The 15182-nt window shown below is 46.1% G+C and overlaps 2 protein-coding genes across 3 annotated transcripts; both read right to left on the bottom strand.

The window, feature by feature from the left end:
- Positions 1 to 6218: 6218 nt before the first annotated feature.
- Positions 6219 to 11506, bottom strand: isy1 (ISY1 splicing factor homolog). 2 transcript variants are annotated; one of them, XM_058632818.1, is made up of 12 exons: positions 11400 to 11506; positions 10767 to 10789; positions 10575 to 10626; positions 10441 to 10506; positions 9962 to 10004; positions 9771 to 9883; positions 9568 to 9685; positions 9341 to 9463; positions 7706 to 7795; positions 6837 to 6949; positions 6567 to 6656; positions 6219 to 6429 (listed from the first exon to the last, which is right to left on the bottom strand). In XM_058632818.1, exons 1-12 carry the CDS (start codon positions 11400 to 11402, stop codon positions 6322 to 6324), a joined length of 942 nt encoding a protein of 313 aa, XP_058488801.1. In that variant the 5' UTR covers positions 11403 to 11506; the 3' UTR covers positions 6219 to 6321. The 2 variants fall into 2 exon arrangements, with proteins under 2 accessions (XP_058488801.1, XP_058488802.1); XM_058632819.1 differs by lacking the exon at positions 7706 to 7795 and having other exon boundaries at positions 11400 to 11493.
- Positions 11507 to 12259: 753 nt separating this feature from the next.
- cnbpb (CCHC-type zinc finger, nucleic acid binding protein b) lies at positions 12260 to 15159 on the bottom strand. Its single transcript, XM_058630613.1, has 5 exons — positions 15013 to 15159; positions 13787 to 13903; positions 13650 to 13715; positions 13357 to 13555; positions 12260 to 13039 (listed from the first exon to the last, which is right to left on the bottom strand). The coding sequence occupies exons 2-5, from the start codon at positions 13887 to 13889 to the stop codon at positions 12928 to 12930; spliced, it is 480 nt and encodes a 159-aa protein (XP_058486596.1). The 5' UTR covers positions 13890 to 13903; positions 15013 to 15159; the 3' UTR covers positions 12260 to 12927.
- Between the last annotated feature and the right edge of the window lie 23 nt (positions 15160 to 15182).

Genomic DNA, 15182 nt, shown 5'->3' with positions numbered 1-15182 from the left:
TGTGAGAGAGAGAGCGTGTGAGTGTGAGAGAGAGAGCGTGTGTGAGAGAGAGAGCGTGTGTGTGTGTGAGAGATTTTGATTTTTGAATCAACTTTTATTTTTCCGTTCTCTTTTCAAAAATCATTTAAATGTAATATATATGCACATTACACTCTTAAATAGATAAATAAATAAAATAAAAATAAATAAAAACTTCACATGAGCACGTCTCCCAACTGCAGTGTGTGGTTTTCCACTGAACACAACGCCTGATTAAAACACCAAACCTGCTGGAAAGAGTCCAGATCTCCTACTGCTTTGAAATAGTTAAAATCAATGAGGAGTCTGGACTTGATCATATTGATACACACAGTGACAGGTTCAACAATAAAACCATCCTCCACCTTTCTCCTTCGGCTAAAATACACCGCCATCTTGGCCTGCCCTAAAACAAAGTTTGAAAGCTAGCATTTGTCCTTGTGTTGGCGTGTGTATTTAAAACCCAGGATAAAAAGCTGCTTGGTAAAAACCTCTCCACATTTGGTAAAAACAGTTTGTAAAAACAGAAACAAGGGTAAAAGACGAAGACACTCATAAAAACAGTGAAACACAGTCTCTCTTTGGTCACAGTAGGGGCACTTGTCCTCTACTGACGGGTTTATTTTGGACACAAAGGAGTTCACTGCGATGACCCCATGGAGGACTCTCCAGTGAAGGTCTGCATGTCTTTTTGAGAGTGGAGGTTTGTAGAAGGACCTCCACTCCGGTCTGGCTGCAGGAGCCAGTTGCAGATATCTCCTCCATGGGGTGTCAGGTCTTTTGTCCAGTTTTGTCCGGTTTATTACTTTCACCATCATTCTGTAAAAAAAATTCCCTGTGGTACCATCCAGTGGTGCGAGGTGTGTCTGTTTCATTAAAATCCCAGAGCACTCTTTAAAATCCGATGCCAGGAAAACGGCAGGAAAAGGATCGTCATCCGTCACTGTTTGATTAAAAGAGGAGTTTAAAAGCAGGCGGTCGTGTCCTGTGAGTCTCTGCTTCCAGTGTTCCAGGAGTTTCTGTGTGACCCTCACTGACGTTAGTCCCAGCTGGGCAGCGAGTCCAGAGGGGTCATCCATCCGGGGCCAAGTCAGTGCCACCACCTGTGGCCACGCCCCTGCTGGCCAGATGGACCAGGCCTTGCCCCCCCTCTTCTTTAGGTAAAAACAGGACACTCTGTGGGACCCAGTGCAACTTGTCCCAAATAAAATCAACTAAAACAGACTGAATTTTTGACAGGAGAGAAACCGGAGGATCGACGCAGGCCAGCCGGTGCCACAGGGAGGATGAGACCAGGTTGTTTGCTATCAAGGTTCGGCCTCTATACGACATTTTCGGGAGTAGCCACGTCCACTTCTCCAGCCGACCCTTGACAACCTCTAGGACATTGTCCCAGTTCTTATTTTTATTGGTCTCATCCCCCAGGAAGACCCCAAGGTATCTGAGACCTCCCTTTTTCCACTGTAGGCCACCAGGCAGCCCCAGCCGACCCCCCAGCTCCCCTCCAGCCATCAGAGCCTCGCTTTTCCCCCAGTTCACTCGAGCAGATGAAATAAAACCAAAGTCTTTCACAGTGTTAGTTAAAATGTCAATATCTTTTTGTGACTTAACTAAAACAATGACATCATCTGCGTACACAGACAGTTTAAAAGACACGGGACACTGGGGGAAAAACACACCTGTAAGCTTAGTTCTGAGTTTGTGGAGCAGAGGCTCGATGGCTATTGAATATAACATCCCAGAGAGAGAGCAGCTCTGCCTCTGGATCTCAAAAGGTGCGCTCAGCCCGCCGTTAATTTTCAGAACGCTCGCAATGTCACTATAGAGAACCCGGACCATGGCTATGAAGTCAGGGCTGAACCCAAAAGCAGCCAGAGTCTGCCACAGGTATTGGTGTTCAACCCGGTCGAAAGCCTTTTCTTGGTCTATTGAAATCAGACCAGTCTCTATACCCAATGAACTGGAGAGCTCCAAGACATCTCGAATTAAAGTGACGTTGTCACTGATGAGCCTGCCAGGCACACAGTAGGTCTGGTCAGGGTGGATGATGGACGCCATCACCTCTCTCAGTCTAAGGGCCAGAGCTTTTGACAGGATCTTATAATCTGTGCACAGCAATGAGACCGGCCTCCAGTTTTTCAGTTCTTGCAGGTCTCCCTTTTTTGGCAGCAGGGTTATTGCGGCCCTCCTGCAGCTCAGAGGCAGTCTGCTGGTCTTCAGGCTTATGTTAGTTACTTCTAGTAGATCTGGTCCTAATGTGGACCAGAAAGACTTGTAGAAATCTGCAGGAAGGCCGTCCATGCCAGGAGCTCTGCCACTCTGCAGGCTCATAGTGGCAGTGTGGAGCTCCTGCAGAGTCACCTCTGCTGCCAGCTCGCTGTTGTCAGCCTCGCTGACCTGAGGGAGACCGCTGAGGAAGCTACTGTGCACATCTGGATTATGTGTCTACTCACTCTTAAAGAGTTTTCTGTAAAACTCGGCAGCATACTTCCTAATCTCAGACGAATCTAAGACTTGGGAGCCGCTACCCGTTCGTAAAGAATGAATGGTCTTCCTTTGTCCGTTTTTCCGCTCCAGCCCAAAGAAGAAGCGAGATGGGGCGTCCTTCTGTGTGATGTTCATGAACCTAGACCTGACCAGAGCCCCCTGTGCTGAGATGCCCAGCAGGTTGGCTATGGCCGATTTTTTTGATCTGAGGGAGTCTAAAAGCCCTCGATTTGCCGTGGAGTCTGCTAAAGTCTGCAGCTCCACCACCTGCGACTCCAGATCTTTCATGGACCGGGTTAGGTCTGTAGTGACACCACGAGTGAACTGCTGGCAGAGCTGCTTAATCTGGGTCTTGCCAAAGTCCCACCACTGTTGTATGTTAGTGAAGGCAGGCCTGCTCTCTCTGTGGGACTCCCAAAAAAACTTAAAAGCAGTTCTAAAAGCCTGGTCATCTAAAAGGGCCGTGTTAAAATGCCAATAGGCGCTCTTTAAACGAATGTTTTTGATAAAAACACAACAGGAGACTAAAAAATGATCACTAAAACCCACGGGCTGAATAAAACACCTCTTAAAAATATTTAAATGGTGTTTAAAACAATAAAAGCGGTCCAGTCTGGCCAGAGATAAAACCCCCTCCCTGCTGTGACTCCAGGTGTACTGTCTGTGCTGACCGTTAAAAACCCTCCACACATCACTCAGCTCCTGGTTCTCCATCAGCTGTCTGAGTGTGTGAGATGAAGGAGGGTGTGGCTCAGGATAGTTCCTGTCTAGGGTTGGATCTTCTGTGCAGTTAAAATACCCCCCTAAAAACATAAAACCATCATCCTCACAGTTCTTAACACAGTCACTTAAAATGTTACAAAAAGCTACCCTGTCCACTGCATTAGTGGGAGTGTAGACATTTAAAAACACCAGTTTAACATTTTCAAAGACAGCTTTGACTTTCAATAAAACCCCTGGAATTACTTCATCCACAGTAAAAGAAAAAGGTAAAAAGCTCTGAGCAAATAAAATCCCCACTCCTCCACTCAGACTGGACCTGTGGCTTAAAACCACCTCCCCTTTAAAATCCCTTTTCCAGTCACTTTCATTGTCTACAGTGCTGTGGGTTTCCTAGCAAACATGACATCAATTCTTTTAGTCTCCATCAGTTTAAAAAGAGCGGCTCGTTTAAAATCAGACCTGGCCCCGTTCAGGTTTAAGGTGCTGATGTTAAAATCACACATAGATAAAAAAAGAACAGCAGTAAAAAAAGCAGTCAATAGAAGGTAAAAACATCAAAAAATCATCATCATTCTTGATTTGGGTTTTCACCTTCAGTATTAACTTTTTTAATCTAAATATTTCCTGTTCTGTTAAAACCTCCTCCCCACAGCTCTTCCTGGTGAGCGGCCTGGCTGAATTAATAAATAATTGTAGGTCAGGAAAGACCTCACCTACATTAGGCAGCCTGGCTCCTTTAGTTTGCTCCAGGAAGGCTTTAATTCTCTCTGGAGGGTATTTACCCTGAGAGTCCAGCTGAGTCAGGAGAACATCACTATCTGACTCAGTGGACTCAGTCTGGGAACTCGTTTTCTTTACTTTGCTGTTCTTTTTTCCAGATTCAAAGTTCTTTCTTTTCTGCGATATTTTGAGGAGATCGTCATCTGACATATCCTCCTCCATCATCTGCTCAACCATGTCACTTTCAACCCAGTTATCTACGAAATGGCTGCTTCAGGAGTCAGAGTCTCAGTAACCACGGGGACCGACGCTGCAGAAGGATTCCCCCCGAGCAGAAAAAAACGGCCTTGCGGCAACAACGGGAGTGCCCCACACAGTAATCGGCGCGAGCGGATCTCCCCCTGTAGCCGCAGCAACGGACGGATCTCCACCTAAAGCCGCAGCAACGGGTGGATCTCCCCCCCGGAGCCACAGCAACGGGTGGATCTCCCCCCCGGAGCCACAGCAACGGGTGGATCTCCACCAGAAGCCGCAGCAACGGACGGATCTCCACCAGAAGCCGCAGTAACGGGAGGATCTCCCCCCGGAGCCGCAGCAACGGGCGGATCCCCACCAGAAGCCGCAGCAACCGGCGGATCTCCCCCCCTGAGCAGCCCGCCGCGCTCCGCTCTTGCCCCATCCCTCGGGCAAGAGCGGACCAGATGCCCCTGGCCCCCACAACCAAAACATTTTATCATTTCGGAGGAAACGAAAACCACATAATTAAAACCATCAACTTTAAAAGAGAAAGACAGACTCAGATCGGTGTTTCTTTCTTTAAGGATCATAAAAACCTGTCTCCTGTGACACACAACATGTTTGAGTTTCGGAGATTTACATCCCAGTGAAACCATCCTGATTGGGGATACGATGTGTCCGTATCTACAGAGCTCCTTCACTAACAATTCATTCTTAATGAACGGGGGAGATTTGAGATCATTATTTTTGTGGTTGACGAGAGGTGAGACGGGAGTGAAGGTGTCTCGGATAACTACTCCCCTCTCCACCACCTCGCTAACCTTAGCCGTACTGTCCAGAAATAACACGATGGCCCCTTTCATCCATGAGCCAGACTTCATGCTGTCACACCGACCACGTCTCCCACAGCCAGCCCTGCCTCCTCCACCGAGCACTGCACTGCGGGGAAAAGCTTGATCGCATGTCTGCGAGTCAGCTTCTCAAACTCCGCAGGTGCAGCCTCCGCCACCGGCATTGTGCCACATAGAGCACGCTGCCCCTCACAAACAATTACACGCACATGCTCACACACACACACACAAAAACAGCCCTGATAACAAGGGATAAAATAAAGATTCATAAACACACTCACACTGACAAAAAAGAAAATGGTTTTCTCAAAACTTACAAAAAGTTGAAACAAAAACCACAAGAGAGAGAGAGAGAGAGCGTGTGTGTGAGTGGGAGAGAGAGTGTGTGTGAGAGAGAGAGAGAGAGAGAGAGCGTGTGTGTGTGTGAGAGAGAGAGTGTGTGTGAGAGTGTGAGAGAGAGAGCGAGTGAGTGTGAGAGAGAGAGCGAGTGAGTGTGAGAGAGCATGTGTGTGTGAGAGAGAGTGTGTGTGAGTGTGAGAGAGAGAGCGAGTGAGTGTGAGAGAGCATGTGTGTGTGTGAGAGAGAGTGTGTGTGAGTGTGAGAGAGAGAGCGAGTGAGTGTGAGAGAGAGAGCGAGTGAGTGTGAGAGAGCATGTGTGTGTGTGAGAGAGAGTGTGTGTGAGTGTGAGAGAGAGAGCGAGTGAGTGTGAGAGAGCATGTGTGTGTGTGAGAGAGAGTGTGTGTGAGTGTGAGAGAGAGAGCGAGTGAGTGTGAGAGAGCATGTGTGTGTGTGAGAGAGAGAGTGTGTGTGAGTGTGAGAGAGAGAGCGAGTGAGTGTGAGAGAGAGAGCGAGTGAGTGTGAGAGAGCATGTGTGTGTGTGAGAGAGAGAGAGCGTGTGTGTGAGAGAGAGAGAGCATGTGTGTGTGTGAGAGAGAGAGAGAGCATGTGTGTGTGTGAGAGAGAGCGTGTGTGTCAGGACTGAGGTCAGCACTGAAGTCAGGACTGAGACTGAAGTCAGGACTGAGATTCAGGACTGAAGTCAGGGCTGAGGGCAGGACTGAGGGCAGGACAGAAGTCAGAGCTGAGGGCAGGACATAAGTCAGGGCTGAGGTCAGGACTGAGATTCAGGACTGAGGTCAGGGAACCCGGTTTGTATATTCAGAATCATGACATCACTTGAGGTTCAGTTAGAAACTTTATTCCACAAAACTGAGTCTGTTTACAAACAATCTGTAGAAAAACAAACTGAGATATTTACATCAACACCAACAGACAGACAGGTGGGTCAGAGACCCAGCAGGGTTCTGGCCTCTTGACTCTGAGCCTGAAGAGTCTCACTGGCGTAACGTTGTAACAATTCCATCTTCTTCCTCCTGACCAGAGCCTCCTCCACCTGAGAGACAGACAGGTGTGAGAGAGAGAGATCAGAGAGAGACAGACAGGTCAGAGAGAGACAGACAGGTCAGAGAGAGAGAGAGAGAGAGAGAGACTCAAACTGTGTGTGTGTGTGTGTGTGTGTGTGTCTCTCACCTCTTTCTGGGAGGGAACAGGTACGTGTGAGATGAAGGTGACTCCGCCCTCCTCTTCCTCTAGCCCCTCCCCCATCTCCTCATCATCGGCCTACACACAGAAACAAAACACATGAGGAGGCGACACAGGAGTCAGGTGTCACCTGTCTACAGAGCTCCACCCACTGCAGGTATCAACATGAGGTCTCAGATTGGGATCATCATCAGTACACTGAGGCTCAGTGCTGCCCTCCAGTGTGGAGGTGTATATGTGTGTGATCATGTGATTCACCTCTTCAGTATGAACAGAGTAGATGTTTTCCTCGTCCTCGTCCTCCTGATGTTTGTCTCCACAAAGACGAGACTCTCTCTCGGTTCTCCACTTCTGAACCGCGTCCACCACAGCTGCACATATATATATACACGGTATATATATATATATATATATATATATATATATATATATATATATATATATATATATACACATGTTATAGACACACACAATTACATATATGTTAATAAAGAGAACACTAAAATAACACATCCTAGATCTGAATGAATGAAATACTTTGTTCTTTACATGTGCTGACAACAAAATCACACAAGAATTATAAATGGAAATCAAATGTATTAACCCATGGAGGTCTGGATTTGGAGTCACACTCAAAATTAAAGTGGAAAAACACACTACAGGCTGATCCAACTTTGATGTAATGTCCTTAAAACAAGTCAAAATGAGGTTCAGTAGTGTGTGTGGCCTCCATGTGCCTGTATGACCTCCCTACAACGCCTGGGCATGCTCCTGATGAGGTGGCGGATGGTCTCCCGAGGGATCTCCTCCCAGACCTGGACTAAACGTGGCGTTGGTGGATGGAGCGAGACATAATGTCCCAGATGTGCTCAATTGGATTCAGGTCTGGGGGCCAGTCCATAGCATCAATGCCTTTGTCTTGCAGGAACCGCTGACACACTCCAGCCACATAAGGTCTAGCATTGTCTTGCACTAGGAGGAACGCAGGGCCAACCGCACCAGCATGTGGTCTCACAAGGTGTCTGAGGATCTCATCTCGGTACTTAATGACAGTCAGGCTACCTCTGGCGAGCACATGGAGGGCTGTGAGGCCCCCAAAAGAAATGCCACCCCACACCATTACTGACCCACTGTCAAACCGGTCATGCTGGAGGATGTTGCAGGCAGCAGAACGTTCTCCACGCCGTCTCCAGACTCCAGTGTGAACCTGCTTTCATCTGTGAAGAGCACAGGGCGCCAGTGGCGAATTTGCCAATCTTGGTGATCTCTGGCAAAAAATGCCAAAAGTCCTGCACGGTGTTGGGCTGTAAGCATAACCCCCACCTGTGGACGTCGGGCCCTCATACCACCCTCATGGAGTCTGTTTCTGATCGTTTGAGCATACACATGCACATTTGTGGCTTGCATAGGAACTGAGAAGTGGTCTGAGGTCACCACCTGCAGAACCACTTGGGGGGGTGTCTTGCTAATTGCCTATAATTTCCACCTGTTGTCTATTCCATTTGCACAACAGTATGTGAAATTGATTGTCAATCAGTGTTGCTTCCTAAGTGGACAGTTTGATTTCACAGAAGTGTGATTTACTTGGAGTAACATTGTGTTGTTTAATGGTGCATTTCCACCGGCTCTACTCGCCTTGCCACGACACGATTAGGTTGTATCTCCACTACAAAAAATTACCTACTAACATGGACGGAGTCATCACTGCACAGCTGAGTGAAACTGCGGGGACTGTTTTATACGCGACACACACGAGTGACTTTACACTACACTTCTGTAGTTGTTGGAGATTAACCCACATTTTTAGGATTATTAAGTAGTTTTAATTTATCTACAATTCGGCACTGTTCGGCTTCCTGTCCACACGCGATCAGCGGTGCTGTGCCTAAATACACCACTCCACGTTGTTAGGATTGTTAAGTAGTTTTAAGCAGTTCGGCACTGTTCGGCTTGATTTCTGTGTGGGATGTCTCTTCCTGTGACGGGACTCTGGCCAGTCAGCGGCCGGCAGTCTGACCAATCATCGCATAGTACCCGCTAGTGGAAACGCTGCTTAAACCGTTAAACCGAGTAGAGCCGGTGGAAATGCGCCATAAGTGTTCCCTTTATTTTTTTGAGCAGTGTATATGTCACACACACACACGCACACACTTATATGTATATACTGTATATGTTATACACACACACAGTTATATACACTGCCTGGCCAAAAAAAAAGTCGCCACCTGGATTTAACTAAGCAAATAGGTAAGGGTTGCTGCAGTTGATCAGGTCTAGGTTCAGCAACATTATGTGCCCAAAGAATGAGGTCAGCTGACTACCTGAATATAATGAATGACCAGATTATTCCATCAATGCATTTTTTTCTTCCCTGATGACATGGGCATATTCCAATATGACAATGCCAGGATTCATCAGGCTCAAATTGGTTAAAGAGTGGTTCAGGGAGAATGAGACATGGATTGGCCACCACAGAGTCCAGACTTTAAACGCATTGAGAATCTTTGGGATGTGCTGGAGAAGGCTTTGCTCAGTGGTCAGACTCTCCCATCATCAATACAAGATCTTGGTGAAAAATCAATGCAACACTGGACGGAAATAAATCTTGTGACATTGCAGTAGCTTATGGAAACAATGCCACAGTGAATGAGTGAGTAATCAAAGCTAAAGGCACTCCAACTATGTGACCCTTCTTTTTTTTTTTTTGGTGGGACTTTTTTTTGGCCAGGCAGTGTATATGTTACACACACACACACACACACCTTGTTTCTCGTACTGCGTCTCCAAGGGAACTAAGACTCCGTCATCTTCGTCTCTGTATCCGTAATACTCTGCGTCCACTTCCTTCATCAGCTCCGCCCTCGTCCTCCTTGGTGCGGGAGCAGCTGTGAATCAAATGACCGTGAGGACCAGTCAGGGGTGTGTGTGTGTGTGTGTGTGTGTGTGTGTGTGTGTGTGTGTGTGTGTTGGGAACGGAGAGATTACGTACGCTCTTTTTCAAACAGCTCTCGGACTCCGGGTAAATCTCTGGCTGCACCAAAGTATTTATATCCTCTGTTTCCTGGAACTTCCTTCCCCTCGTGATCCAACATCCTGGGACCAAAGCGCTGAGACACAAACCATCATTATTATCTTTATTGATTATCACCCGCTGATCAGGTCCATCAGCAACTGAGCGCTGTGAGATTTTACCACATAGTCGGGTCCTCCAAGCTCTTTGATTCGAACTTCCCAGTGACCCTTTTCTCTGAGGAGCTTATTGATCTCATCGTTCAGGTCCCGAATCTTGAACTCACCCAGACCAGCTGTGAGACAGACAGGTGTGTCAGAGACAGACAGACCGGACAGACAGACAGACAGACAGACAGACAGACAGAACTCACCGTTCTGAATCTGAGCCACTTTCTTAGAGATTTCACTGATGATCTGAAACAAAGAAACAGAAAGTGTTAGTTTTCTGATACTTTACGTTCCTGGTTTTATGCAGAAGAAACATGTTTATTATGAAACAGAAAGACCACACAGTCTACATCACAGACCACAGTCCATAGTCTACATCACAGACCACACTCTACGTCACATACCACACAGTCTACATCACTGACCAGTTTACATCACAGACCACACAGTCCAGTCTACACCACAGACCACAGTCTGTCAAGTCAAGTTGGTCTTAGTGTTTTCTTGTCTAACTGTACAGCACTTCAGTCAACTTTGTTTTTAAATGTGCTTTACAAATACATTGGATTGTGTACTACATTGTGTAGTTGTAGTACAGTGTGTAGTAGTTGTACAGTGTGTAGTAGTTGTAACAGTGTTTAGTAGTTGTAACAGTGTGTAGTACTTGTAGTACAGTGGGTACCTGTCGTCTCCATTTCTCAGCTTTTGGAAGTTCACTGCATTCTGACGCCAGGAAAGGTCTTCTCTCCTACAGAGAGACAGACAGGTCAGATACAGAGACAGACAGGTCAGCGAGACAGAAAATTTTCTTCTTACCTTGATTTTTCCTTCCTCCAGCTGAGCTTGTCTGAACCGAGCCAGAGCTGTCCTGAAAAAACACAACACTGATGTCACCGCTGTACAAACAAGTGTGTGAGCGTGTATATGTGCGAGTGAGTGTATGTGTCTGTGCGTATGTGTGTGCATGTGGTTGCGTATGTGTTCGTATGCATGTGTGTGCATAGTTACATGGCTTTCTCAGCATTTCTCGCCTGTAAAAAAAAAAGAAGAAAGACAAATTAAAAATACAGAGAAAAACAACTGAAACTAAGCACCAGTTGTCCATCAGTGGTGTCCATCAGTGGTGTCCATCAGTGTTATTCACGTTCGTCAGTGACGAACCTCACTGAGGAACGTTACTGACCATGAACGTCACTGACGAAGCCATCACTGATGAACGTCACTGACGAACGTGAACATCACTGACGAACATGAACGTTACTGACGACCATGTCAGTCAAACTACCAAACAGGTTAAGAGACTAACAAACGGGTTAACACGGTAACAAACAGGTTAACAGGCGCTAACCAACAGGTTAACACAGTAACAGACTAACAAACACTCTAACAAACAGGTTAAGAGACGAACAAACCGGTTAACACGGTAACAGACTAAAAAACAGGTTAAAAGACTAACAAACAGATTAGCAGACTAACAAAATGGTTAACACGCTAACAAGCAGGTTAACAGAGTAACAAACGGGTTAGCAGACTAACAAAGAGGCTAACGAGCTGATAGCAGGCTAACAAACGGGTAACGGTGCTAAAAGCTAACACTCTAACAGTAAATACATATTCTTGTTGTTGTTGTTGTATCTTTACCATCTCCGCTGACTGTTACGTTTCTATCAACAAACTTTACGTTCACGAGCTGCAAGCGACCACTTAACCCGGAAGTGCACCACCGTCGTCTTATGTTTCCGGTGAAGTGTACTTCCGGTGCTGCGTCCGCTGACTAAAAAAAGAATATTAACATTTCTTTAATTCGTATATGTATTTATATAACATGGACACTATATATATATATATACATACATATATACACATATATAAATATATATATATATATATATATATATATATATATATATATATATATATACGTATTTTATATGTTACTTTATCAACACTCTGTAGGTGGCGGTAATGAGGCTTAAGTGCTTGGCGCCACCCGCCATTCAAACAGTAGAGCAAGGAAGTAGCCGCTGTTCCAATATAATTCAAAATACCTGAAACGTCCTGTGTTATTAACTCCAATAAACGGACAGTTCACGGTTGTGTTTTAACACCATTAAAGGTCCCTTTAATGGTGTTCAGTGTTAAAACCATTCATTTTTTGGGTCATCTTCACATTTCACATCTGCCAGTTACACACAAGTAAAAAAAAGCTCAGCCTCTGATGATCATTACTGACATGAGTCCACGGTTGTGTTTTAACACCATTAAAGGGACAGTTCATGGTTGTGTTTTAACACCATTAAAGGGACAGTTCACGGTTGTGTTTTAACACAATTAAAGGGACAGTTAACATTTCTTACTAACACCATTAAAGGGACAGTTCCCGGTTGTCATTGTCCCATCAGGATTCAAACAGGCACCCTTGTTGCTGTGAGACACGGTGTTGTGTCATTCTGTTTATTTGGAAAAGCTCAAACATGAATAACAAACAGAAGCAGAGCAGGTGAGTGTCTTGGCTCCTCCTCCTCCAGGTGTTTATTGTCAGGTTAAATGTACAGTTGACAGTCACTCTCAGTGATTTATTGTACAAAAATAACATTTGGATTTTTTTGTGTGAAAACATTCTCCTTCACTCAAACTCAAACATGTTTTTGTTTTTTTTAACATGTGTTAATTTTCAATTTTTTAAAAATGTATTTTTGTTAGTTTCTCCTCTTTCTGGTCCATGAAAACATGAAAACTAAATGCTGCGGCTCTGATTGGCTCCTTCACCCTGTGACGTGATTGGTTGTTTGTTTGTGGGTGGGATCAATCATATTCACACCACCTAACAAAAATACCTTCCATCTTCAATTTTCATTATAGACCCGCCCACTTTATGACAACGGGGAGGGGCTTATCGTTTTGTGCCACTTGACTCTCTCAGCCAATGGGCTGAGCAGGAAGGACTTTTTTTTTGCAGGTGATGACACAGCGACCAAACTAAACACACACATTCTGTTTGTTCCTGTAAAAATGCAGAGTGTCTGCCCCACCCCTTCCTCCTCCTCTGGTTCTGACTGGCTGCTGCAAGGCTGACGGACAGGCCTCTGGACCAATAACAAGAGGAGGATCAGAGGGGATGAAGAAAAGATCAAAAGAAGAGATGAGTAGGGCGTTGGGGGCGGGGCATCTAGGCAGTAGCTTCAATGGTGCACTCCTTCGCCAGGTGACCAGATTTGCCACAGTTATAGCAGTTCACCGTCTTACTGCACTGCACCGCAACATGGCCGATCTCACCACACCTGCAAACACAGGTGACACAAAACACAATCAACTGTTAGCTAACCTGTAACTGTTAGTTTACCTGCCTCGGCTGCAACCTTTCCCCCGCCCCCGCCCAGCGCTTGGACAGTTCTTTACCCAGTGGCCACTGCGAACAGCTAACCTGTAACTGTTAGTTTACCTGTTACTGTTAGTTTACCCATAACTGTTAGTTTACCTGTTACTGTTAATTTACCCGTAACTGTTAGTTTACCTGTAACTGTAAGCTTACCTGTAACTGTTAGTTTACCTGTAACTGTTAGTTTACCTGTAACTGTTAGTTAACCTGTTAGCGTACCTGTAGCATTTGACTTTCTCACAGCCTTTCTGGATGTGTCCAAAGCCACCACAGGAGTAGCACTTTTGCTCGTGGGCGTGGTTACAGTCCCGTGCCATGTGACCAGCCTGTCCACAGTTGTAGCACAGCTGCTCGCGCTCCTTCTTGGGCTCTCTGCAGTCTCTGGAGATGTGACCTCCTCTGCCACAGTTGTAACAGGCTGCAGGACAACAGCACCAGAGACACAACTTCAACCCACTGCACAGGTGTTTGTACAGGTGTGCAGATGTGTGTGTGTGCAGGTGTGTCCTCACCATCCTCCGTCCTCTCACAGTCTCTGGCGACATGTCCCAGCTCACCGCAGCGATAACAGGAGAGTTCTGAAACAGATCAGACTCATCAGAATCATCAAGTTCTCAGTGAATGTGCTTTCAAGTGTGTGTGTCATTACCTTTGCCTCGGCTGCGACCTTTGCCCCGCCCCCGGCCGGCGCTTGGACAGTTCTTTACCCAGTGGCCACTGCGACCACACCCAAAACACTCGTTACTGCTCATCACTGCGACAACAGCTAGACGGAGAGAGGGGGAGATTACTGCCAAATATGACACATGTATGACACGTATATGTTAACATGATGTGTTCAAAAACAAAATATCTGCACAAAGCAGCGTCTCATTGTCGAGAGGTTTGAGGACAAAGCTTCAGAAATGAACAATAAACCACTGATTTAAAGTCCAGTGTATAAAACTTGAGCACACATAGAAACAGGAGTGAATAATGTTTTCTGTCTCTGAATCATGTGAGTGATTATCAGTGAAACAAGCTGCTGCCTCCACTCACTCTCCCACAAGAAAGCCCATAGAGAAAATCAGTGAGTTTCAGGAGTTGTTGATCCACTGCTGCCTCCATCACTAAGTTCAAATGTCTGATTTTGTCACTTCAGTGTTGGAAATCCAACGTTCAGATGACCTCCGTGACACAAAGTGACCACACGAGGCAGCAGAGGACCAGCAGCTCCTGTGTCCCCGCAGCCAAAATCACTGGTTTTCTCTCTGGACTTTGGTGTGGGAGAGTGAGTGCTGTGTAACAGTGAGATAAAGACATGGCCATGTGGCATAGAGATCAGAGACTTAAACTGACGCAGATTTTATGACACATGTCTTTTGTTAAGAGGTTAAAATCAGTTGTTCCTTGTGTTTTAGTCAGGCAGGTTCTCAGCAGTAGGGGGCGCTCACAGCACAGTCAGTGCTCCACATTTACTCAACTTAACTGAACTCGCCTTTAAGTGTGACTTGTTATTATTAATATTACTGTTGTTTTTATTCTAGAATCTTCTCTTAACTTTGTCCTGATGTCTGACCTGTAGTCAGAACACGATACTGAGTCCAGCAGAAACCGGGCGTCTCACGGTACACATGCCGTTAACAGGAATCTATGAGCGGGCAGCGGCCCCGGGCTGAGCTCCGGACAGAGGCCCGCTAACTGTCCTGCTGTCACTGCTAATGCTAACTGCTAACGGCTTAGAGTCGGCTCCGTAACGGGACTGTGTTCGCGCCATGAATCCTCACACCGGCGTCGAGAGACACCGCGAGCCGCCCACGGTTCTACCGGGAGAAAAGAGCGGGATCGACGGAGAGAGAAAGAGCATTGGAGGGAGAGAGAGAGAGAGAGACTTACCTGGAGGAAGATGTTTGTTTTCTGAGGAGGGGGAGGTCTGCACACGATACACAGACACACACACACACACACACAGAGGAGAGGGAGAGAGACACAGAGAGAGTTCCTGGTCTTTTTTCTCTTTAAAACAGCAACATTTTTATATTATTTTATTGTCCTGTGTATACACA

The sequence above is a fragment of the Solea solea genome, chromosome 6 (assembly GCF_958295425.1).
Source record: "Solea solea chromosome 6, fSolSol10.1, whole genome shotgun sequence".
In the NCBI taxonomy this organism is placed as follows: Eukaryota; Metazoa; Chordata; class Actinopteri; order Pleuronectiformes; family Soleidae; genus Solea; species Solea solea.
This window is presented reverse-complemented; position numbering and strand designations above follow the sequence as displayed.

Excerpts from the sequence above, each read along its gene's own strand:
- cnbpb (XM_058630613.1), bottom strand. The coding sequence starts at position 13,889 with ATGAGCAGTAACGAGTGTTTTGGGTGTGGTCGCAGTGGCCACTGGGTA. Across the intron at positions 13,556-13,649 it reads CTGTGAGAGGACGGAGGATG|CCTGTTACAACTGTGGCAGA; the intron begins GTGAGGACACAC and ends GTTGTCCTGCAG. Across the intron at positions 13,040-13,356 it reads GAGAAAGTCAAATGCTACAG|GTGTGGTGAGATCGGCCATG; the intron begins GTACGCTAACAG and ends CTGTGTTTGCAG.
- isy1 (XM_058632818.1), bottom strand. Across the intron at positions 9,884-9,961 it reads AGTGGCTCAGATTCAGAACG|CTGGTCTGGGTGAGTTCAAG; the intron begins GTGAGTTCTGTC and ends TCTGTCTCACAG. Across the intron at positions 9,686-9,770 it reads TTGGAGGACCCGACTATGTG|CGCTTTGGTCCCAGGATGTT; the intron begins GTAAAATCTCAC and ends TTTGTGTCTCAG.